Genomic DNA, 27,641 nt, shown 5'->3' with positions numbered 1-27,641 from the left:
TTGTCATCGGGCATGAATGCTAATTCGTCAGTTGCATCGATCGAGCGGAACGTGACACGAGTAACATTATGCCTCTAAGTCCTTTAACTCATCTGTCTGTTCCACAGTACTTGTTAATTGCGAATATTGACGATTGGTAAAACTTTTTCCTCGTCTAAAATGTTCGTTCGCGGAGTTGATTGAAACTCTGTAACTAATTTGAATATTGTTTGAGTGAAGTGCGCAGTGTTTTTGTGTTGTTGTGTTTGACAAGACGTTGCCGACGAGATTGCTGGTATGCATATGTGCTATGAGCGGCCCGGATTGGTCTCCGCCCTGAACGGCGCTGTTGGGTAAGATATGGTCTTTTATATGTTTTAAATGAGTACCTACTTAATTACAACGCTTGTCAGATTGCGTTATAATCGTAAGTTACTGAGAAAGATACTGTGCATAACTGTACACGTAAATCATCATCTTCCTCGCGTTATCCCGGCATTTTGCCACGGCTCATGGGACCCTGGGGCCTGACTACCAACCCAATCCCAAGAATTCGCGTAGGCACTAATATTTACGAACGCGACTGTCATGTGACCTTCCAACCCAGAGGGGAAACTAGGCCTTCTTGGAATTAGTCCGGTTTCGCATGATGTTTTCCTTCACCGAAAAGCGACTAGTAAATATCAAATGATATTTCGTAAGTACATAAGTTCCGAAAAACTCATTGGTACGAGCCTGGGTTTGACCATCAGCGCTTTTTTTAACTGTACACATAAATATAAAAAAAATCATAATCTTTTACTAAAAATAAAGTTCGTGTTGAACAACTAAATACAAGGAATATTTACACAAGTAAACAATCAAAGCAATAATTAACTCACAAGCAAAGTGCTTATAACAGGTAATTAGTGATATTGTTTGACATTGATACCCCTTGTCCAATTACTAGCGGCATAACTACACGAATTTGGTAATTCAATTTGGTCGTCCAGTCTATATAGACCCTGTTATCAATAGACAATATTTACAAGTGTAACTTAGTCGAATGGCGACGCCTTCAGAATTTGCAATTGTCATTTTCGAATTCTAAACTTTATCATTTCATTTAGAATCTTCTGCGTAGTGACTAAGCAATTTAGAATGTCCCATTGTAACGGTTCAGTGGCGCTTCTGTTCGTTTTAATTGTAGAAATATTGGGTTCGGTATTTTTAGGGTTCCGTACCCAAAGGGTAAAACGGGACCCTATTACTAAGACTTCGCTGTCCGTCCGTCCGTCTGTCCGTCTGTCTGTCACCAGGCTGTATCTCACGAACCGTGATAGCTAGAGAGTTGAAATTTTCACAGATGATGTATTTCTGTTGCCGCTATAACAACAAATACTAAAAACAGAATAAAATAAAGATTTAAGCGGGGCTCCCATACAGCGAACGTGATTTTTGACCAAAGTTAAGCAACGTCGGGCGTGGTCAGTACTTGGATGGGTGACCGTTTTCTTTTTGCATTTTTTTCCGTTTTTTTTTGCTTTATGGTACGGAACCCTTCGTGCGCGAGTCCGACTCGCACTTGCCCGGTTTTTTTTAATACTTACTTTTCTACCCTTGGCAATATTTTCGATGTGAATATTATAGGCCATACCGTGCAACTTTTGCTATGGGACCAACCCCATCATGAAAAAAAATTGCCTGTTTCTTATATTTTGGCTGCTGAAATGTTGTTGATGTTTTCTATCGGAGAGCCTAATATTTTTTGCGATCTTGGGGTTTAGCCTAAGCAAATTAGAAAAATCTGCGGAAATAATTCGTGTAGTTTTGAAAATTGGTACAGGTATACCTAGTGGTGTTCAGATAAACATACTAAAAGTCCTCGAGGGTAGGGGGTGTGCTGGGGGTGTAGAGGGGGGTTGAAGGTACCTTTTTTCATATTTTTGCTCATATCTCGAATATCTGTACGAATAGCATTATAATTACTTCGGACAAAAGTTTTGATATAAAATTTACTACAAATTTGGTTATGTTTATTTTTACTCTGCGATCAATACTTTAGGAGCTACAGGCTGTTAAAGTTAAATAAGTGATAAAAAATTGACGGTTTAAGAAAACGTCGTTTTTTTGTAATTGTTCATCACAAATAAAAAATTTAGCTTAGAGTAAGCAAGCTAAGCGACCTGCTGATAAAATATAAAAAAATAGGCCATGAGCATGTCGGGCCATGCTCAGTGTAGGCTGTAGGGTTCCGTAGTTACCCGTCTGTCAAAATAGACTATTTACCATAACTCAAAAATAGCTATACCGATTAGGTTCGCTATATTTTTCCTAGAAAGTATTTACTAAGCTATGTTTTCACGATTTTTTTCATATTTTTTGGACCCATGGTTCAAAAGTTAGGGGAACTAAGGGGTAAAACACAACTTTTTGCTTTCCGATCGATTATTTCCGAAAATAATAAGTTGATCAAAAAATGGTTCTAGAAGACCTATATTCATTTTAAAAGACCTATCCAACGACACCGCACACAATAGGGTGGAAGCGAAAAAAAATTTCATCCCCACTTTAATGTAGGGCAACCACCATAAAAAAATTTTTTTCCAGTTTTCATGTTTAAATTTGACACGAATATATAAATTAGTTACGCTGACAAAATAGTAAAATATAAATAAGAAAAAATATTTTTTTTAAGGCTGGCCCTACATTAAAGAGGGGATGAAATTTTTTTTCGCTCCCACCCTATAGTGTGAGGTGTCGTTGGATAGGTCTTTTTAAACGAATATGGGTCGTCGAGAACCATTTTTTGATAAACATAATATTTTCGGAAATAATCGAACTGAAAGAAAAAAAGTTGTGTTTTCCACTTTAGTTCCCCTAACATTTGAACCATGGGTCCAAAAAATATGAAAAAAATCGTGAAAGTAAAGCTTAGTAAAGACTTTCAGAAAAAAATAAAGCGAACCTCATTGGTTAAGCAGTTTTTGAGTTTTTGCAAATAGTCTATTTTGACGGACGGGTAACTACGAAACCCTATACTGAGCATGGCCCGACATGCTATTGGCCGGTTTTTTTAATATTATATCAGCAGGTCGCTTAGCTTGCTTATTCTAAACAATTTTTTTTATTTATGATGAACAATTACGAAAATACGACCTTTTCTTAAACCGTCCATTTTTTATCTCTTATTTAACTTTAACAGCCTGTAGCTCCTAAAGTATTGCTAGCAGAGTAAAAATAAACATAACCAAATTTGTAGTAAACTTTATGTTAAAACTTTTGTCCGAAGTCATTATAATGCTATTCGTACATATATTCGAGATATGAGTAAAAATATGAAAAAAGGTACCTTCAACCCCCCGCTACACCCCCAGCACACCCCCTACCCTCGAGGACTTTTAGTATGTTTATCTGGACACCACGAGGTATACCTGTACCAATTTTCAAAACTACACGAATTATTTCCGCAGCTAGCCCAAATTCGGCTTAATTTGACGTGGCTAGTTGGTCCTATAGTAAAAGTGGCTCAGTATGACCTTATCAACTTTGGAAAAGCTCATGAAAATACGTAGACTAATTATAAAACGCTATTAGAAGATATAATAAGAAATTATAATCCATCGCTAGATACAGGTATATTTATACTTTATTGTTGTTGCCAACTGAATCCAAAAGAAATTACAACCTGTGTTTGTTAACGTCTTACTTCAAGACGTTAACAAACTATAAAAGTGACATCATAGTAGAGCTGCCCAATGACTAGCAAGCCGTGGCTCAAGATAATCCAATAAGCTGTATTAGAAGCGCCCTGAACTAACCTTCCTAGTTAAATGTACTGTTACCGTGGCTTATTGTACTAATATCGTATATCTCTGGAAAATTTGAGAATTTTCCTTCAGTGAACGCTCCGACTGTGGCATATACTTGCAGCTGAGATTTTCTCAAGAGACTTTAATGATGGTTCCTAAGACGAAACAGGAGCTGAGTTTTAAATATTTTAGGTAAATATACCCGTCTCGCTAACGGAAGCGGCTCCTAAAACTAGTGCGATAAGGACAAGGCGAAAAATCCCACGTAAAAATTTCAATAATCGAGGTTTCGTACTCGACTGTTTCCTCCTCAAAAACTTAACCTATCCTCATCAAACTTGGAAATCTAAATGATTATAAAATTATCTCTGTCGGACCGTTTTGCTTTTTTGGCTAATTGATATCAGTTTTGAATACTACGCCTCTCATTGCGGCATAGTCAATTAGACCATTTTGGCCATTTTTGAAGGGCTATAGCGCCTTAAAAAACAAAAATGTCAAAAAAAGCAAAACGGTCCGACACAGATATTGACAATATTAATTTGTGTTGAAAAAATCATTGCTCTAGCAATAAAACCCACGGAGGAAACAGTCGAGTACGTTTGTATGGAGAAATGACCACTCCTGTTGGCTATATATATACAAGTTGAACTTTTTTCTTTTTTAAAACTTGTCCAGGAATATATGATCACGGTTGCGGAATTTCACTGGTACATGAGAATAACAGCGCCCTCTTGACAATAATCATATATTCTTACTCAGGCTTTAGTCTAAATTTTGAGGTGGAAAAACAATATCTCAAACTACTAAACTTAACGAAAACGTCATCATCATCATCTCAGCCATAAGACGTCCACTGCTGAACATAGGCCTCCCCCTTATGGGGGGTGAATGCCATAATCGCCACGCTTGGCAGGCGGGTTGGCGATCGCAGTCGAGTACACCGAATTTGAGGGACGCTGCTGCCCGTCCGCCGGTGGTCTTGGACGTAGTTTAAGGACATACCCGGGTCCAACGAAAACTTGCTTTATAGTTTTTATTTAACCGTAAAAAACTGTGTTTAAAACGAATTCTTTATCAGCTAACCTCGCAGGTCACGCTGATAGTAAATATTCTTGAACTAATCTTAGTAGGTAATAAAATGTCGCCATATTGTTTTGCCTACGCGCAGTCTCAAGTCGCAAATTTAATTCACCAAACCAGGTTGTAGGGTGTGCCAAAAAGCTATTCAACTTTTTTGTACAGTCACTATCAGATAAATCGGAACATGAACGCAAATTTCACCACACGGGATTGTTATGCCATTTAGGGTTCTTGCTACATTGGAAATTCTATAGCGGAAGAATTGAACAACCAAATTATGTATTAGGACCCTAAATAGCGCAATAATCGCGGAGCGTGATGGTAGACGTGACGGTACAGTAGAACTAAAGACAAAACTTCAAAAACCGGGCAAGTGCGAGTCGGACTCACGCACGAAGGGTTCCGTACCATAATGCAAAAAACGGCAAAAAAAACGGTCACCCATCCAAGTACTGACCCCGCCCGACGTTGCTTAACTTTGGTCAAAAATCATGTTTGTTGTATGGGAGCCCCACTTAAATCTTTATTTTATTCTGTTTTTAGTATTTGTTGTTATAGCGGCAACAGAAATACATCATCTGTGAAAATTTCAACTGTCTAGCTATCACGGTTCGTGGGATACAGTCTGGTGACAGACGGACGGACGGACGGACAGCGAAGTCTTAGTAATAGGGTCCCGTTTTACCCTTTGGGTACGGAACCCTAAAAACAAACAAACTGTGGGCCTTCTTTGTTGTTGCAGATACTTTATATCATTCATCTTACGGATGTAGTAATGTCATAATATCTGGCCTACTCGTAAGTGTATTCCAATTAAATAGCAATTAGTTAATTCGCTGAGCATAATATTCACAACTCCAACGGCAGTGTTTAGTGCCGCGGTACAATAATTAACTGCTGTAGCTGGCGTCCGTAATAACCGGACGACAAAGTGTAACACTGAAACTTACTGTCGCAGAACATAATGCATAGAGATATAACTACAGGCACAGATATTTAATTACACAGACGGGTCTACCAAGACGGTCTTTCCGTGACCACAGCTGGTGCAACTCATCTGAAAATTCGGAATTTAAGGTAAAAAATAAACAATGAAATTATATCGCTGTAGACTGTAGACCTGTTTGTGTAATTATGTGTACGCGAGAGTTTAAAGTGTTATATTACAAGCACAGATTAAGAATAAGAGTAATGATGACGCTAGTCTGTAACGTTAAATTAACTACTCTTTTTAGACTAGGGCTATTGAAGATTTATAATAGCCCGTTGGAATAAAATATCAGTAAGAAATGTAAAACAATAACTATATTGTTGTCGCAATATAGTAACTAACCTATATTGTTAAAATTAATATGTAATTTGTCTTACGGACGTCCCAATTAAATAGCAATTAGTTAATTCGCTCAGAATATTTACAAATGCGCACAAAGCCAACGGCAACGTTTAGAACAGTTGCCATAACTAACAGCTATAACCGGCGTCCGTAATAACCGGACGACAAAGTGTAACAGTAAAACACACTGTCGCAGAACGTAACAATGCATAGAAATATTAACTGCATGCACAGATTAACGATAATAATAATGATGACATTGATTACACTTGTAATCATATTAAATTAACTACTCTTTGTAGTTCTTTCCTATTAAATAAACATAAATTTTGCCCAATAACAGCTATGTACGATTTTCTAATAGGTAATTTTCTAGAACTTTATTATTGAATGCATGGTGGGAATTAATTAATTTTAAGTACAGTTAATATTCGATTAATTTATTTATGAATATTTGTTTATTTACAAGTTGATGTCGATAAAGAAAAGCCATTCTTTTACTACATTAGGAACTGAACAACATTAACGGACAATAAAATTAAATATAAATCCCGACACCGATTGCACCCTGTTGAATAATAGAATAAGTATTAGAATTTATTTGAGCAAGTCGGTGGGAAGCGAACGTTTTGTCGGAGTGGGCCTTAATTAAGTAGGTAGGGCCGAGTTTCATCCACCTTGGATCGGTATTAGAATCGTTTACTAGTCTGAAGCGATTCGGACGGAAGAACCAACGCAACTGTGCTCCCAATATTAAGAACCTCGGGTTCATTTCCACAGGTCTGTACGACTCGCCCCAATCTCGCACGTGGTGAGCGATTGGAACAACGCTTTATCGGAAACTTTTCGACACCAGCTCGCGACTTTTTCGGCTGTGTGCATATTTTATTCCATTAATGGCCTTTAAAACGGCTTAAAACTGAAAGAGGAAAAAAAATGGGTAGAAAAAAAGAGAATTGAAAATTATTTATTATGCTTTGATCTTATAAAGTTCTTAAGACGAAACGGGAGCTGAGCTAAAAGTCAATTTTGAGTTTTCAAGCTGAATATACCCGTCGCTCTGACGGGGCGTAACCGCGGCGTGAGAGACTGTATTTGTGTGTGTAATGCACGCACACAGAGCGTGCGGTGCGCCCGTACTCGCGCTGGCGCGCACCTCACTGATTGCAATTTGCATTGTCACTTTTTGTTACTGCTACTACTAAGTAGGGTAATTCGCCAGTAACTGGCCACTTTTAATAACTGGCCGCCCTAAACTAAAAATGAATCCTATTCACCTATAAACAGAATTCATTTTAGTATAAGGTTTCAATAACTTCAATAACTGGCCACCTTATACTAAAATTAATTCTATTTATAGGTGAATATAATTCATTTTTGGTTTGGGGTGGCCACTGACGAATTACCCTATTGCGATTGAACTTTTTTACTTACCCGGCTTACGTTTACGGAACTCGATATCGAATAGGGTAATTCGCCAGTAACTGGCCGCCCTAAACTAAAAATGAATTCTATTCACCTCTATACAGAATTCTTTTTAGTAGGTATAAGGTTTCAATAACTGGCCATCTTATACTAAAATGAATTCTATTTATAGGTGAATAGAATTCATTTTTGGTTTGGCGTGGCCAGTTACTAATAGTGGCCTATTACTGGCGAATTACCCTATTTATGTACTTAGTGGTTAATACTAGTATCAAGTAAGTATTTTTTTTTTCAATAATGCTCAGAACGTCACGTCACGTCTACGCCTCGGCTAGTCTGTGGCCCTGGCCATGAGTAAGCCCATTCATAATAAAAAAAAAAAGAAACGAAGTATAGACATGACACATATAAATATTAACGTCTTTGTAAGGCAGGATTGGACATTCTATAGAGTAAGAGTAAGTGTATGAAACAATCAATTCAGCTAGGACTAAAATTTGCAATCTAGATCTCGCAATTTCGAGATCTCGCTAGATCTTGCACGTATTTTCGAAATTTAACCTAGTTACATATTAACTCACATTATAGACGGGTCTAACGCGAATTATATTCAATTACCTTTATTTACCGACGTTTCGACACAGGTTTCACTGGTCGTGGTCGCGGCTGACTGATTGTCCCAGCAAAATGTCAAAACAGAGATTTGTGCATCTACCCGACGAAAAGTGTATGGAAAAGTTTGGGGTAGACATCACATTTTCAAACCACCCACCACACATAATGTTAATTATTGTCAATAGTCCGACACGCAACACTCACAATATCCACGCACCCGTCCGAAGATAGATCCTTTGGCTTTAGCTTCTGTATCACTGGTTCCCAAGTTGGCGATAAGTTGAAACCATCCTCCCTATTAAAATTCCTGGGGTGTTTCTTGATTTCAATTGCTTCCACACCACCACGACCAGTGAAACCTGTGTCGAAACGTCGGTAAATAAAGGTAATTGAATATAATTCGCGTTAGACCCGTCTATAATGTGAGTTAATATGTATTCAAAACGCGAAAGTTTAAAATATTATATTTAACCTAGTTGACAGGAAATCTCGATATATGCAATCTCGGTCGAGATCTCGAACAAGACTGAAAGTGAAATACTTTGTTTTAAGTAATATATGACCTTAGATTCATGTTGTTCAGGCAGTGCTATTATGTGTCTGGCTTTAGCTCTATTATTGTTACGCAGTTTCTAAGTAAATGTAAATAGTGGTTTAACATCGATAGCATTTCATAGAAGTAAAGTAAAAATTAAAATTGATTTTATATTAAATGTCAATTTAATTTGTTGTTGTTATTTTCAAAATATAACATGAGGTACCTTAAATAAGTAGTATGTCGGCGGCATATCGTAAAATCGTAATCCTAGGCGTATCATGAAACGCCACCATTTCCTGATCCAATATTAACCCAGGCATATCACGATCTTCCTTATGAAAGAGACGGCAGATCCATCAGAGCAATGCATTCTTTGATATTCCTAGCTTCATAGCGGGCGCATTGTAAAATAATTGATCGAGAAATCATATATTTTCAATGATTTTTAAATGACTACAGTTATGACTACGGTTATTAGAAACCAATTATAGTATGTTTAATATTCTTTCTAATGGTATACATCACCAATTGATCAGTAAAATAGAACCCGAAAAATAATGATCAGTTGAGGTCGGTCGCCCGCCATTTACGTGACGGAACAAAATTCATCATTACTTTGTTATATAATATCATACAGCAATAAAACTTATGTTTTTGGAAAGCTAATGAAACTTTTCGTATATTTTATAATAACATTAATTACGGTAAAGTTATAATTTATTGAGTTAGACGCATGTTTTTTCAGTACTTATGCCATCCATGCACGGTAAAAAATCATATATTTTAAATATTTTGTAAATGACTACAGTTATGACTACGGTTATTATAAAACAATAATTGCACGTTTAATACTCTATCAAACGACATCTCACACGAACCGATCGGTCCCACAGGATTAAAGACGTGAACAAATATCAATGCTGGTCGGCCGCCCACTTTTTCCTTCCTTTTTTTCGACACGTTCCCCCTCCCCCCCCCCCGTAAAATAAAAACCGGTCTATTCATATTCTGGAGACCACGAGGAACACGTCCATACCAGTTTTAGGTATTTAGAAGAGATGTCGACGAAAATCGTGAAGGAGACGACTTTGGTTTAATTTGCCTATATAGGAATATCAGAATATCACACCTTGAGGTTTGCACAAAATGGCTGGTGTTCGCTAGGCAGATCATGAAATGTCGGCGTTTCATTATATTCCTAGGAATATCTCGATACGCCCGATTTTACGATGTCTATATGTATGGAATTCTTAGAGATTTTTGATTAAAATAACACATTTTTAGTTACTTTGTCAAATTCGATCTCGTCGAGATATTAATCTCGATCCCGAAAATCTGACTGTCGAGATCTCGAAACACCCAATCTGGATTCGGATTTTTCGTGCGAGATCTCGAATCGCCAATCTTGGTGCGAGATTGCATTCCCTAGCTAGGACCTTAAATTGCTCGACAATTACGGAGCGTGACTGTACCTAAAAATTTTGTAAACCCATAACCATGCAATAAAATATTTTTGATTTTGATTTCTAATTTGAAATATTAGAATCAAAAAGTTCAAAATAGATTGTAGCTATGTAACTACAAAAATGTGTTCCCTCTCAACGCAAAACCCCTTGTGTCTTAGGAGGATCTAGATATTTTCACACAAGACGGTTTATCGATAACTTCTTACATCACTAGATTATCGACATTAAATGTCGACTATTGCCCATCACTTTTCTGGCTGTGTACGTATTTAGAAACTTGACTCCGCCCCTAAAATTAGTGCGATAGGGACAAATGCAGCTGAGGCGAAAAATCCTGCGTAAAAATGACAAAAATCGAGGTTTCGTACTCCTCTTTTTCCTCCTCCAAAACTTAACCAATCGTAACCAAATTTGGAAATCTAAATGATTATGAAATTATCTCTGTCGGACCGTTTTGCTTTTTTGGCTAATTGATATCAGTTTTGAATACCACGCCTCTCATTGCAGCATAGTCAATTAGGCCATTTTGGCCATTTTTGAAGGGCTCTAGCGCCTTAAAAAACAAAAATGTCACAAAAAGCAAAACGGTCCGACACAGATACTGACAATATTAATCTGTGTTGAAAAAATCATTGCTCTAGCTTCAAAAACCACGGAGGAAAACGAGGACTACGTTTGTATGGAGGAATGACCACTCCTGTTGGCTCTTAATCGTATTAATATTCTAGATATTAGATATAGAGTATTTTTTAACTAACCTTTATCAATGCATGTTCTCTGTCCGTCCGTCCGTCTGTCACCAGGCTGTATCTCACGAACCGTGATAGCTAGACAGTTGAAATTTTCACAGATGATGTATTTCTGTTGCCGCTATAACAACAAATATTAAAAAGTGCGGAACCCTCGGTGGGCGAGTCCGACTCGCACTTGTCCGGTTTTTTAATTTAGTCGATGTTCCAAAGTCCCGTTTTAACAAAAGACAGAGCCCACTCTGTCGAATGCTTGCAAGAAATTAACATGCATATCATAAGTTTTCCTCATCATCAATTTGCATACAACCCGCCAGAAGGCCGGAGTAAGGCGAAGGAAAATTTGCGAGGACACACCGTACTTCCTGACAGGAAGGAAAACGACAAACGCATGACGATTAAGCGATTATACCACCCATATGCTGTGATGAAAAAGATATACCTGAGGGTATTACCGTCTGTACTCAGTTGTAGTAGTATTCGATAATTCTCATTGAGATGTTTAACGTAAATCAGTTTATTGATTGCGCACTGGTAATACCTCCATACTGTGTTGATAATGATCATAGGCGAGCGTCATAGAATGCCTGCATCTTAAGGTAATTTGAAGTTTGATATCTTTGTAATTACTGACTGCATATACGCAATTACCTTATTGCATATAACTGCAGATACCAACCCAAAAGGCGTTCCAAAACAAGAGAAATATACAAGCTTGTATTCAACAACTAGTGTTACAAACATGTATGGTACTTATGCGAAAAGTAATCAACAAAAACCGATTCATTCGTAAGTAATGAAATAAATATGGAAGTATTTTTTTACTTCTTATGTATGAGAATCCTATCTATAGATATAAAATCATATATATCATTGGATATATGCAGTTGTCATGGATGAATGTTAGAATCATTAATTAACAATACCAATAGGTCGTTTCCTGAATTGGGATCTAATCATCACAGATATGTACTAGTTTTATGATCGAGGCTAATAATCTTTATTATTCGTATACAATGTATAGTTTAATGTAGCTTTTCGTGTCACTATATTTTTCGGCGCACTGATTTAGTTTTTCTAGGACATTTTATGGTTCAGCGCGCAAATTTCATCCGTGTGACCTGGAAATTCCGGCTGTCTTTAGTAGCCGTAAAAGACCCTAACTTTTAGTGGATAACTAAATAGGTACGCTCATAAAATTCGCGTCGCGTACCGCAAGGCGCTGCTATTGGTCCTATGCTCTTGCTTGATAATAATATATGTATTATTACATACTGTTTGTTACTAGTGTTTTGTTGGGTTACTTGTATCTCCGATCAACATGTTCTTTATTCAATAATTTCCGAATTTGAACAAACCCTTAATTCAAGTAAGTATATTAAAAAAATCGAAATCAATCATAGAGTATATTCTCAGCATAGCATATAACAAGAAGCCGAGCAACTACCAATTTCCCTTTGTAAATCCGGAGTCCGATAATTGATAAAACATGAAAATTCAATTTTGTATACTATTTGGGTAGACTTTAATTTAAATATTGTTTCCATGAAAATGACGTAATGTACTGAAGTTATATTAGACCTTTGTTGACCCAAGAATAACTTTTAATCAAACCGTCCAATCCAATTTAACGTTGTTCTTAACTATTCATAAACGAAAATTCGATGGGTTATACTCATACATAACATTTTCGATCTTATTTCCATACATTGAACGAACATATTCAGTACAGAATTCTCTAGTTGTGCCAATAAGTGGTAAATCGTGTTTAGAAACTTCCCGAGTAGTTACTTCATTAATTTGATTCCTAAATAGGAATGGATACGTGCATTACTTTATATTAAAAAGTTCCTAAGTAGATTCATTGCAGAGTTCGGTTATGTAAAAGGTTCACTTGCAAAGTACATCGCATTTGCAATTATAATGGTGTTGGAAGGAACAAAGAAAGTAGATATGTGAGTCACTGTCGCTAACAATAATTATACCTAATGGGTTTAATAAGGACACAGTAAGTTGATACTAATTTGTAGAAATACTAGAATGTCATCATAACGAAGCGCTGATGGCCTAGCGGTAAGAGCGTGCGACTTTCAATCCGGAGGTCGCCGGTTCAAACCCCGCCCCCGGCTCGTACCAATTAGATTTTCGGAACTTATGCACGAAATATCATTTGATATTTGCCAGTCGCTTTTCGGTGAAGGAAAACATCGTGAGGAAACCGGACTAATCCCAATAAGGCCCAGTTTCCCCTCTGCGTTGGAAGGTCAGATGGCAGTCGCTTTCATAAAAACTAGTGCCTACGTCAAATCATGGGATTAGTTGTCAAGCGGACCCCAGGCTCCTATGAGCCGTGGCAAAATGCCGGGATAACGCCAGGAAGAAGAAGAAGACTAGAATGTCATCATAACTAATCCGATTTCACATTGTTTAATGTTTTACATCAATGTACATATGATACTGACCTGACGCTACAATATAATTCACATTAAAACGGTCGTAATTGTATACTGTATGTTTGTGAGTGTACAAGGAGTGTTTATTTGTGTATGTTAATACGTGTCAATGTCAATACTCAGACCGGTAGATTAAGGTATATGCTTTATCCTTGACTCTGAATAATGTGCTAGTGTAACCTTATACATTTAGTGTACTGATTTCGACCGAATTCTCGTATTTTCCACGAGATTTTTACTGAGCGAACTTTTGCGAATTGAAATAAGTTCCGAACTAGTGACCTGAGCAAATAGAGTTGGCAGATTCGACAGATTAACCCACTACTTATTCATAAAGCTTTACGCGCCTGATTTAGTAAAATTATGTTTATCGCTTTCTTACAAATATGTAAGTCAAAATGACAGATAAAGACAAACGATTCGCAGCTAATTCAGGCCAGTAACGCGTTTATGAATAATGCCATAATACATTAAACCCTTCACCCTTTCTACAAAATTCTATGTAATCTTATAACTAAGAATCCTTAAAGAGTAAACTTCTGCCTCAAATTATTTGTTAAGTGAAAAAGTTATCTTCTTTCTACCTCGCAGCTCTTTTCGAAGCCTAAATTATAATTATTTTACACATACATATATGTTAAATCGCATTGAGAATAATATCGTACATTTACATTCCGACTTAACAAGTTAAGTATTATCCAAAAACCGGCTTTTTGATCATTACTCCGACCTTGCGCCAAGGTAACCTGTCTGCGGGCAAATCGTATGTATCTTATTAACGGATGAAAGTGATGTTTGTTATGGAGTTTGTACGGTACTTATTTTTACTGTTAAATCTAGTTTCGATTGGGTAATCCCTACTAATATGAAATTATAAATGCGAAGGTAATATTTATCAGTTTTGCTCACTAATTTAATTTTGTAATTGATTGTTGTGTTTTTTCTCATGTAAGTGAATAATTGTTATTCTTATGAGAAATAAAGATCGTTAAACCGAAGGTAACTCTGTCTAGTGTCTGTTAAGACAGAGTTGCCTCTTCACGCTTAAATTGCTGAATCGATTTTGAATTATCCAAGTAGTTTGAGGCACGAGAAAGTTTTTATCCGTAGGTAATCAACATAAGCCCCCGCAGACAAAATCACAGGCGGAAGCTACATAGTAAAAAAATTGCTCTTCAAAAATGCCGGAAAATTATACCTACTAATAAAAACGGGTATTTGCCATGCATATTTATTATTGTGTGTAAATAAATAGAAAATAGAAATAGAAATAGGAAATATTTATTTGGCGTAAAAAACATAAGTACATTAAATGATTTTAGCCCATTATTAACTATTAAAAAACATTTATTTTCCAAAGTTACCAATGATGAGCTAGTATGGTTAAAATATACTGAAGCTGTATTCTAAAGCTTTCTGGGTGGTCGGGCGGTCCAGCATTCATTCTAGTTCGATATAGGAACCGACTGCTTTCCATGATTCAATCCATCTCTAATGTAATTTTATACAGTATTTTTAACACATCATTGTGATACGAGTTTCGAGTGGGTTGTAAATTAATAATTAGTGTTAGATATAAAATTTGTAAACTGATTCAGTGTAGATGAACTGTTTGTACTTGTTTAATCTACTGTTCTATTTGGAAACAATAAAGAACTAACATATTATTAGCTAAAAAAATTGCACAAATTACAAACGTAGATCAGTTGGATTTATTGAATAATTGTTGAAATTTGTACGTGTTTTTTTTACTGTAATTGTGTAAATAATTAAACTATAAAAGTTCTTAAGAATACTTACCCAGTTTCAAGCAACACGGAGTTTAGCAAATGAATTCGCGTGTTTATTTACACAGTGAAAGTTATAATAAAAATGAATAGTTTGCAAAAGTCAATTACGTAGTAAACTCAAGTAATGTACCGCGTCGAATGTTTTCACTTCCTGTATTTTAGCATGAGATGACGACATTTTTGATGGCTTATGAGCGTATTAATGACCTATTGAAGAGGTAATTTGGCTTTTAAAGTTTTCCTGTTGTGGCATCGTTATCTTTAACAAACGTGTTTAAGTATGTGAGCGCCATGCCAATAGGTATAGTGTCACTATGCCATTAAGTAAAACAAGTCGAAGAGAGTCCTTAATGTAGGTCAGTAGAACAAGCAACAATACGCAATATGTATTTTATCGCGTCCTGCTATGAGTTACAGATGTTGAACTTATAAACTATGATGACATCATTGTGCCTTACCGCGCCATAATGTTGGCGTTACATTACACTGTTTTGGAACATGTGCTTAAAAAAAAACTATCCTTAAATACGTACGAATATATTATGTTGTATTTAAGAATAACACTTATTTTACAATCTGAAACTGAAAATCTCTTTCCTATAGACAAGAACTAAAAAAAAATATAACTTATACGTTACATTGAATATGGCGATAAGAAATAACGTCCCTAACAGAACTGTCATAGCATTTAATAAAATGTTTATAACATGAATATTAGATAGTTATAACACCTGAAATCCTTAACCTGTTGGCATTAACAATACTTATCGCCACTATTGCGACTCGCAATAGTGGCGATAAGATTTGCGAGAGAGGAGAATCATAAGGGAAGTCTGATGAGTCTATACTAACTAGGCAGCGAAAGTTATAAAACTTATAAAACAACACAAGCCGACCGTGTAACAGTTTTAAGCATGTGTCTTAATGAAATTCGTTGAAGTTAATAAAGTTTTCCCCAAACTCCGTTTCAGCTCATATGCTCGTAACATAGTTAAAAGGCGTTCCCGAGTTATTTACGACTTAGTGGATATTACGACTGAGTGGTAATTAATAATCATAAATCCGACGTCTTGCGGCAGTGAAAGTGTTGTCGATGTCAGTAAACCATGTTTTTTTGTAATTATCGCGTTCGTTAAGACAACAGCTGGTTCATTAGTCTGCCAGACGATGGTTAAAGACGTGTCAACTATTCGCAGGTGAGAAAACTGCCAATTTAAAAACTACATTGCTTTTTTCGTGTGATACGATGCTTAATTCTGTTGGAAGTTATTTTTAACTGTTTGTCATAAAAATATAGAAATATTATGATACAAAAAACGTTCATAAACGTTACGTAAAATAAATTGACGTGTTAAATACAATAGGTGCTCCTATCACTACACCTTACAAAACAAAGTCCCCCGCCGCGTCTGTCTGTTTCTGTGTTTATTCGCGATAAACGCAAAAAACTACTGAACGGATTTTCATGCGGTTTTCACCTGTCAATAGAGTGATTCTTGAGGAAGGTTTAGGTGTATAATTTGCTAACCCGTGCGAAGACGGGGCGGGTCTCTAGCTAGTAAATGTCTATTAAACGTGCACGCTGAACGCTATACCAATACAATAATGTGTTAGAATTTGTTAACTCCCAGACATACAGCATGTTCATAAAATAGAAATCCAACTAGCTATTACCACAGAATAAATCTCACTCTCACACTCACTCTCTAACAAAACGCGTATGGTACGATCAGCACAGATATGGCCGCTAGGTGGCTACAGCGCCACGCGCGGCTTGTGGCATTCCCTAAAATTGGGGTCGAACGGATGTACTTTTAGCTACCTGTAGCAAAGCGACGAAATCGCGGAGTGAGCCACGCCTGCTATTACTTCCAAGCCTCATTTCCAACGTACAACTTAGTTTGAGAACATTCGCACCTATCTCAGTGAAACTTCGTGCAGTCTTCGCATGAAATAAACCAGTCGCAGTTAGCATCGCATCAACTCTCCGTATCTCCATGACGTTTATTAAAAAGGGAATTTTATATCATATACCATAAAGTTCTCTTTCCGTTGTCAATATTAATCAAGTGACGAGTTTTAATAAGTAAGCGTGTATTAAGTAGCGTATTATGTATGAACTAGTTACACCTATTGACCGACTTGTTTGCGTCTTACTATCGTCCTTGGCGTTCCGGAACGAGTCGCGATATGCCATCGGAATGATATACATATGTGCTAACCTATTGCGGAAATACACAAGACTGTATATGATGTGGTAACTACAACGCATTACGACCTTTCGGAAATTAAAAGTTGTATATCGACTACTATGTTATTGTTCGGATTATATGTTACATTGTTCTTAGTTAAGTGGTTTTGAGATTTACTGCCGCAGATTATTATTCATTTTGTTTGAATGTGATATTAATGAGTGAGGTTGGTATATGTACATACTGATTATGCAAAAGCCAGTCGTGCTTAGAAGATATTCGTAAGACTTTACACAATATGAGCGTACAAAATAAATACTTGATTTTTATTTTCAATATGTGGTGCTGCCAAACATATGCGTAGTTTTTAGGGTTCCGTACCCAAAGGGTAAAAACGGGACCCTATTGCTAAGACTCCGCTGTCCGTCTGTCTGTCAGGCTGAACCGTGATAGTTGAAATTTTCACAGATGTTGTATTTCTGTTGCCGCTATAACAACAAATACTAAAACAGAATATAATAAATATTTAAGTGGGGCTCCCATACAACAAACGTGATTTTTTTGCCGATTTTGCGTAATGGTACGGAACCCTTCGTGTGCGATTCCGACTCGCACTTAGCCGGTTTTTTTCTCCAATTAAATGCAATTTGTTGGTTTAGTGTTTGGAGACTTTGGTGTGACAATTTTTATATCACTTTCTAATTATGAAAAAAAATAGAGGAAATTTACTTTATTTATATACCGATAGTAGGCCCTTGTCAAGTTAAATATGGACACTGATAATGAGTAATCTCGAGAGGATAATAATCAGATGGCTATGCAGATAGGCATATTACTACTTTGATAAACATGACAAAGTAAAAAGTGGTATTATTAATTTATTAAACCAGCTGTAGGTACATATCTTAATAATTTAACAGTATATCGATCTTATAACGGCAAAGTTGCTTCGTTATAATCGTTATCTGCAGCCTAACTAGCGATAAAGAAGTTAAGAAAAGAGAACCGCCAGTTAATACTTGGTAACACCCATTTAAGTACCCGCCTTTCATAAAAGACTTTCCATTATTATGACGTTTTAAACGGCCCGTAATAACAGACCGGCTGCACCGACTGCACTAACTGCAACGTTAATGTACATTGCGCTTTATGGCATGCGAAGGCAGTAATCCGTGGAACATATGAACCGATGGATGTTTCTAAAGAGCGAACGATAGCTTTGTGAATGCCGCGCGGTACCGGCCCTTGTTTTGTTGTTTAACCAACCGTAACGCAATAGATAACTTGCGTTATGTATCACTTTTATTAAATTTAATCATACGTTTTATTATGTTCGACAGCAGGCCATTATATAAATTTAATATTTCCCTATATTACTTCTGTTATGGTGGTAGTGAATACGTTCTTTTACGTATTTGTATACAGATAACTTACGGAGAAGTTTTCTTTTACGAAGTTTCCTGGAAAAATACATCGCTTTACGTCGGCATTCAGCTGTATTAAACCTAACTTCTGTCTTATTATATATGTAATTATACTAATTATAAGTTATAACATGTCTTAAAGATAAAGAGAGCCCATAGAAAAACTAATGGAGAGAATTTTTTGCGTCAGTCACACATCATCATCATCATCTCCTAGCCGTTTTCGGCTACAGCGACTGCTTTTCTACCGCCGAGAGCATCGCTGGTGCGCTCTCAGGTGACTGACGTAGCCAAGTCCAGAACTACGTAGCAGCAGCATGTACGGCAGCAGAGCTGCTACCTATATACCAATGATTTGTGTGTCTTTGTTTCCACGACTAACGACGGAACACGTTTGTTGCAGGTACGACAAGTGGGACCGAGACCGGGACCGCGGCGGGGGCGGCGCCGGCGCGCCCGCGTGGCCGGGCCGCGACCGCGAGCGCGACCGGGAGCGCGAGCGGCAGGCGCGCGCGCACCAGATGTCGCAGGCGCACGCCGCCGAGCCGGACGCCACCGCGTCGCTCTTCCAGGCTCCCTCCAGGGTTAGTATACTTACCATAACTCCTCCGATACAAAGATGTTCAGAAACGGCACATGAAAAGATGTAACATCGAGCCCTCTCAGTGGGAAAGTTTGGCAGCACAGCGTCCTGATTGGCGCAGGACGAAGTGCGCGATTTCGAGGAGCAACGTAAAGTTGACCTCGACGCTTAACGCGATGAGCTGAAAGCATGCCAGCCTGCTTCTATTCACTACCACTATGTGGCTGGTGTTCTCACGTGCCCTCAATGTGCGCGGGAGTTCACCTTAAAGATTGGCATGAGCGCCGAGGTAACTAGGAGTCGAAGTGGGTCGCCTTGGTCGAAATCGGCCGGAAGGATCAGTCAGTCAGTCACTTACCATGGCGGTTCTTACGCATAAAAGCTTCGTACGTAGTACGTAGTACGTAGTACGTTCGTAGTACAAATTCGCTAGATGGCCAGATGACCTTGCCAAACGAAACTTAAATATTCTATGGAAATGATCACGTAACTTTTACATAGTTGCATCACTTGCATCTGTCAGCTCGATGGTACATTATAATTTTTGATTCGCTTTTGTCTATAATCTTAGCAACGGCCTCTGATGTTGACGGCGTCGACCACTGTACATCTGTAAAAAACAAATGAATTGTTGTTTTCTATAGTTCATTGCTGGAACTTGGAAGCGTCAAGCAAATTCGCTTGGAGCGTTTTTGGTGCCCTTTTCGAGTTAGAACTGTAACCCACTTAACCCAGAGGTCATAGATATAAATATACCCGAGAATAGTTTGTAAAAATGTTGGAAGCAAACAAAGACATATAAACTACCCGTTTATGCTCCAATGTCCTAGTTTCTGAACAAGTTCACCCGGACCAGTCATGTTCAATTAAAAGTGCAATTCGTTAGAATTGGCCGAGCTATCGACACATCGGATCGGACAGCTGACGCCAAGGCCGGGGTGCAATCGGATTATTACCCGTCGACGCGGGATTACGGCCGGGAAATCAGACCAGAGCGATTCTAGTTACTACTAATGTAGTTCTGTTAACAAGAACTACAAGTAAAATGGGTCCAAAACGTTCCAGAAAAGGCCTTTGTGGACAATACAAAAGTTAATGATCTGGCTACATTTTACTAAAGCTTAATCATAAAGCTTTTTAGAAAATGCCTTATTTAATGATGTCCACAGGAAGGATGCGTAATCTTAGCTCATACTAAATAATCTTCTGACCGTAATACATGTTCATTGTGTTAGCGTTAGCAATGTGACAATCCATGATATGAAACGATAATAGAATAAATTATATTTAGTTAATAGCTGTAGTCATTTTGTTTCTGCGTCAATTGAAAGATCTCCACACACATCTTATCTTTTCGCGCGCTATGAAATATAAAGTCTGCATATGCAAACTGCAAAGCTGTTAGATACCACGTACGGCAACATACATGTGTTCAAATTTAGTACAGTAATGTCTAAAGATGTGTGGATCAGCATGAAACCAACGAAAAATGGTTTAGTAATACCACAAAAATGTTTTCTAATATGTTTATACCTGAATACGAAACGGTCTTCAAAACAGTCTAACGGTAAAACGCGAATTAAAATTGCAGAACACTAGAACACGCAATTTGTCATAATTCATAACAAAGTACTTATGTATTCAGACACAAATAAATGTGAACGTAATAACATGTTGTAAAATTCATTGCACACTTGTTTTGATCTCGAGAACATTGTTCGAACGTACGTGACTGTGACCGGTCCAAATCTTTTCAACGCTTATTATATATACAAAGCAAAAGAAAGCATTGTCTTGTTTGTATCGTTTATTTGTATAAATGTAACAATGCTTATACAAAAACTATACATAATTTAAATGGGTCAAAAGTAATCGACTCCTTGTTCATGCTCGTTGCTTGTATTCATTCGCATTTTCAGCGACACAAAGACAAAGGACTTGTGAAATACGTGAAAACTATAAACTATAGTACTGCAATTTGCTAGTATTTCTTGTTTTTAAATTTATGAAGAGCGTTAAACTAATTGTTTTGGGTAATACAGCGACATATTACACACACATAGAGATTTAATATAAATCTGTAGTCAATATTGTATGATTCGGTAGCTATCTTTAATTTTCACATTTTTTATTCAATCGCGTCGAAAATTAAATTGATGTCTATGAATCTACAGATTCTACTCTATAGTTTTTGGCTAAACGCGAGTTCTCAGTTCGGGGCCGAACTACTAGTTATTTATATGAGCTTAGATTTTAGATAGTAAACGTTAAGGGCTACTTGCACCATCCTACTAAACCGGGATTAAGCGGTTAAACAGTTAACCCAGTGTCTATTGTACTGGTAACCATGGTAACTCCAGGTTTAACCGGTTAACCCCGGGTTAGTGGGATAGTGCAAGTGGGCCTAAGAGGACCAGTTTAATTTCAAAGTTAACGGTCAGGTAACTCACACTAAGAAGTATATCACATCCAGACAAATTTATTTAAGCGCACAAAGTGTAGTCTGCGCGTCTACCGCGAAAACCGAAATTCGCAAATTGCGGGGATCTTTCTCTTTTACTCCAATGAAGGCGTAATTAGAGTGACAGAGAAAAATCCCCGCAATTTGCGAACTTCGAGTTTTGCGGTTATAGCCCTGATAGGTGAAAACTTGTCCCATGCGCGTGCGATATGTAGTTATGCGAGCGAAAGTGTCACGTTGAAATGCTAAGATTAAACGTTGAAAGTATATTCGAAACATGTGTTATAAATCGTTCCATTCAATAAATTCAACTATTAATCTCAAACTGATATGTTGAAGAAATTCAAGAAATGTATAGATTGTATAGGCGGCTTGCCTACGCGCATGGTGCATTCTTTGGTTTTTTAATAGCATCGAACATGCTATGCACTCATGCGACGGTATAAACATTGCGATATGATATGAATCAGAGCCAGTTCCACATTTTTGAGCATTTATGCAATAATGAATCTTGTGACCGCCATGTAATTTCTAAGTTTAAATGCATGTCGAATACTTAGAGCATTTAGTAGCCGGAGACGCCTTGGCTGTCATTTTCTGTACAAAACAGTCTGCCGATTTTTGCGGGGGAGGGGCACGTCAAATGTATGGGTATTTGTTCATGATTTGTACGCAACGTACAAATAGCCATGTCAGATAAACGTTAGTCCATACAAAAGTTTGCAGAGTCGTGCAAGGTTTTCGGCAAAAGCGTAAGCTCTTAAAGGCGACTCCAGTTATTAAATGCTCTAAGGTCGAATAGCAACTTTTGATGGCTCCTCTACACGATGGGCCAACGCCGGCCACTCCAAGGGACGCAGCCAGGCGGTAGAATGAGATAGCAATATCACTTGCTCCCTGTAACGCATAAATGCGTCCCTTGGAGTGGCCGGCGTTGGCCCATCGTGTAGAGGAGCCATGACACTTTATCAATGTCATGATCATGAACTATCAACATAATATATTAAATTTGTCTGATACCTGTTCTGTACGAGGAAACACCTTTTTAAATATCTCACGGGAAAGTCCGTTATCGATTCAGACATATCGTTCATAGCGTAATTTCCATGTCGATGTTAAGTTGACGTCAACATGAGTCCAAAAATAGACGTAGTAAACCTAACCTGTTAGCATTACATATTACATGTTTGGGTTAGCGATGTGACGAGTCCACTTTTTTTCGATTCGTATCATTCGAATCGATTCGGCCACTGATCCGAGTTGAAATTCGAACTGACTCGACTCGACGGTTTGCGTGGTTCGCGACAAGGTCACGAGCCGCGGAGCCGCAAACGAGTCAAGCGGCAGTTTTTATAAACAGAACCTTCAGGGCACCGAATTAAGGTTTATTTTTCAATGGCCATACTAGCAGTGAACTCGACTCGGGATGGCGAATCAAGCGGCAGTTGTTGTAAAAAGAACCTTCGGCCTACAGAATTAAGGTTTATTTTTGAATGGTCATAGTACCAGTCAACTCGGATTGAAACGGCGAATCAAGCGGCAGTTGTTGTAAAAAGAACCTTCGGGCTATCGAATTAAGGTTTATTTTTGAATGGCCTTAGCGTAGCGTTGACTCGGCTCGGAGAGTTGGTGAATTGGCGATTCATTCGCCGAGTCAGCGGATCGGATACCAAGTTACCAGTCAGTTTAGTGGCCGAGTTGATTCGGATTGCCAAACGTCTTGATTCGAATCAACTCATCTGTAGGTTGATTCGGATTATTCGAATCAGATAACTCGACTCGCCCATCGCTAGTTTGGGTTACAACCAAATTAGACTCTTGCTCAATCCATAACCGTTAAGCAGAAATATTATAAGCAAATAAACATGTTAAAATTATACAAGTTGTACTAATAAACTGGAACTGGAATTCAGTTTTGAAAGCTTAAGATGTTTCTAGTAGTATCGATAAGCTCTTAAAGGCGACTCCGGTTATCAAATGCTCTAAGCTCATCCATCACACATTTGGCTATCCAACAGCGTGATGATATTAGGGTCTGTTTAGATGAGTTTCACGCGCGTGTGCGCAGTTGCGCACGCGCCATCTGAGCAGGATCTTATGCAATGCATCAAAACCTCACACGAACCCGTGGTAATTATCACTGAGAAGTGGAAGTCGGGTGTTCGTCGCTTAGCTAGTGTATGCGAGCCGAACGAATAGACAAGCCAGTGTAAACAAGACTACAAGGTCTGTAAAATTAAGAAAAGGAGTTTTTCTAGGTTATTCGGGATGTAACCATTTTGAATAGAGTAGAATAGAATTGAGAATTTCATCACTAAGAAAGACTTAGCATTTGCATTATTCCTGGCGTTATATATCAGCTTTTAAGGTTTACTCTTGAAACTTTTTGAAACTATTGGCTAGGTAATACAGAAGATTCTTGTTTAGGTACTACAGAAAAGACAATTAGAGTATCAATGCTGTAATATATTTTGTAACAGTAATCGTGGATTTTTCCGTGACTACTTTTTTTCATGAGTAAGCTTATCATCATCATCATATCAGCCCTTTATCGCCCACTGCTGAGCATAGGCCTCTCTTCTAGTACGCCACTTGTCCCGGTCCTGAGCTAATCTCATCCAGCTTATGCGTTACCGAAAAGGGAATATAATAGTGGTTTGTATAAGAGTTAGACTCGTTTTACTCTCTAAGAGATTATAATAACTCTCCAGACTTACAGTAAAACGGTAGCGTGTCTAGGTGCAGTAAAAGTGAACTAGTTATGCTTGCTGTACCTCCGCCCGAGAAACACTGCAAATGTATGAAACCCATGTGTTTATACTACCTTCTTCTTTTAAAACAAAAGGACGTATGTACTGTCGCAAATATGATTTATATTAAGTATGAAATGTTGATTCATATTGGGCAACTAAAAACATACCTACCTACTTACACAATTGATAGTGTGAACTCGTTTATGCGAGTTGATGATAAAAAATATGACTATAAAATATGGCGGTTGTAAGATCAATCGCCGACTTGTGTAAGAGGACTTTCGCTATAAGTAAATATAATAAATAGTAGAAAACAGTAGTGAATAGTAATTAATAAACAAAACATAATGCAATAACATTCAGCAAACATCAAGAAAATGCGAACAATAGCCAAAATTAAACTCGTTTGTAAACAAGCTTAAATCGAAAAAAAATGTATCCAGATGGATGATGTGATGGAAACCATACATTAATTTAAGATTTTATTTTGTTTTCTATACTTATTACAAGTCACTTAATTAACCCCTTGATTTCTTTAAGACCCCTTTCAGTTAACCATCGAGTAAATGAATAAGTTCAACAATTAAAACGCCATCTTTTAACGCGTAATTAGCAACATAACACAAGTATATTAAGTATTTACCTAACACATATTACAACGTGCAAAATATTCAGTGATCTCGCGACCGTGAACCGGGCAACTGGTTTCGACACATTCGTGAACAATGGTAAATAGATAACACGTTAGGTTATTATATTATTTAATTAATACTTACAGTAGCTTGATTTACATTAGGTTATATGTGCGGTCAATACCGATTTATGACATTGGTAGACGCGTCAGTGTCTAACCTTTTTATACCATGTAGAAATCGCCTGAAAGAAAGAGGTCACCGCAGTCTATAGACGCCTGCAACTCCCAAACTCCTTTGTTGAAGCATCTCATACTGTAATCCTTCGAGATAACCTTGGCAATAAGTTGCTACAACCGGATATTGTTCGCGGAAGGAACATGTGATTGTTATTGTGTGATGAATGTAATGATATCGTATGCTTTACATTTACACGATTAACGTAAAATACCTTTATGTCTACTGTTTCGTACATTAGGTATTGAATTGTACAAAGGCAACCTACACCTGCTACATATATGTATACATTATTTTTAAAGACGAATTTTTGTCTTAAGACGTTTGTGGGGCATACGGATTTAAAATTTGATCGACTCGCTTGGTTAACAAGATGCCCTGCTTCTGATGAAGTTGTAGTTACTTAAATTCATTATCAGTGGATACGCAACGTTGAAATACCACAAAACGGTATTGTATCACAGCAATAAAAAACAGGTCTAGAACGTGTTGTCATAACAGATGCGGGTGCCGGCGCCCATCGTAACAGGGTCCCTGATAACGCGGCATCGCCCACTCACTGCCGCTCGTCCGGTGCCAAGCTATTCTGGGCCCTATCGCAATGTCAAGAGAGTTCGAGGCCGCGGCTTGTTTACTCGGATAGCGTAATTGCGCTTACGTTCCGTCGCTTCCGACGATTGCCAAATGATATACTGCCGTATTCGAACTTCAAGATATTCACAAGAGACGACACGTACTAGATCCATTCCAGATACGTTATAGTTTAGACATCAACTAGTTCTCTTTTGCAGAGCAATTCGGGCAACCAATGTCACTTTTATGTTAGATAGAGTAAGATATCTATTAGATGTGAATTGGATCTCTAAGTCATATTCTTTGGAAATCGTTCAAGAGTATCGCCAGAATCGCGCAAATGTCGTTATCGAATCTTGGTGATGTCTAAAAGATCTCTAATAGATGTCTATTTCAAAATCCGAATCGGGCCCAGACTCGTTTACTAAGTAATCCGATAATGACGTATACGCCGTTGACACTATTGGGAATTTAGATGTTTAAAATTCGCGCGTTAGTTTAGTAGGTTAGTAATATGGATGGCAGGAGTTTACTGTCCAATTAATGAAGTGGTTTCAAAATAGCGTTACATAGCTTTTTCTTGTTTCCTATAAATGTTTATTTTTACTACGTTAACACAGTCAGCATCAAAGTAGCGGATGAAACCTCTGTCTAAAAGTATCTGCCATCATGAAATTATTTTCCAAATATAAATAGGTATGTCTTTTACAGCCGGGCTAGTACATGATTGGCGCGATATATCGCGGCGAGATAGAGTACCCGACCTGTCCCTCTTTTATTAACATGTCATCATAAGACGGGTTAGGCTATCTCACCGCGAGATACTGTCTAACATTATAAAGACATAATTAAAAAGTCTATTAGTTAAGTATTAGAGAATGTAACTCTTTCTTTAGTGACAACTGGCAACATACTTGCCAAAGAACGTCATAAAAACTAACCAGGCGATAAAAGTTATTACAACTTAAGTACTTTAGTCGACTTTATAGCATTTATTAAATACTTACACTTACGTAAATAATAAAAGAAACTAGATAAAATATTTTTCGTATTTAATAGTGCCGCCATTTCCATGTTACAGAAAAACTGAATCAAATTGAACAGTAAAGGAACGCAAGCGCTATAATAACAGAAAAGCAATCGGCTTATCGCGAGCGGCTGCGCGCGACCCACTTCGGGATCACACATGTAGGCCTGTCGCAGTACCCGTATAGAAGCAGTACAGTGTCGTTCCTGTCGAATATTGGGGTTGCGGGGTGTACGGAGTCTTAAATTGTCGTGCTTAAAGTGCATCGAGTCACAAAAAAATTAAAAACTGTGCGAAAAATGTATGGGAGATGGAACTGCTGCCGTATGACGTATTATTAATCAGAAGGCACATGTTTTTGCCGTATTTTACGGTAATTAGCGTATTAGGAACAACATTAAAGCGGTATTCAATTTAAGCGGTACAAATATAAAAAGTTAATGGCTACCAAATTAAAAATTAATGCCGTTGACGCCGTTGTTCATAAACGCGCTACATGCTTCAAGTAGCTATTGATCGTTTCTATTTATCTGTCAT

At 37.6% G+C, this 27,641-nt stretch overlaps 1 protein-coding gene across 3 annotated transcripts in view; it reads left to right on the top strand.

The window, feature by feature from the left end:
• LOC134670778 (AF4/FMR2 family member 3) overlaps positions 1 to 27,641 on the top strand; it is a 311,066-nt gene that overhangs the window by 136,278 nt on the left and 147,147 nt on the right. For 2 of the 3 annotated variants that reach the window (XM_063528590.1, XM_063528589.1), the window contains exons 2-3: positions 108 to 332; positions 19,242 to 19,422. In XM_063528590.1, the coding sequence (XP_063384660.1) occupies positions 277 to 332; positions 19,242 to 19,422 (237 nt within the window). In that variant the 5' untranslated portion in view covers positions 108 to 276. The remainder of the gene's footprint in view (positions 1 to 107; positions 333 to 19,241; positions 19,423 to 27,641) is intronic. The other variant, XM_063528591.1, reaches the window with a different exon arrangement.

This window comes from Cydia fagiglandana, chromosome 14 (genome assembly GCF_963556715.1).
Source record: "Cydia fagiglandana chromosome 14, ilCydFagi1.1, whole genome shotgun sequence".
Classification (NCBI taxonomy): Eukaryota; Metazoa; Arthropoda; class Insecta; order Lepidoptera; family Tortricidae; genus Cydia; species Cydia fagiglandana.
The sequence above is the reverse complement of the archived record's forward strand: the minus strand, read 5'-3'. Positions and strand labels throughout refer to the sequence as shown.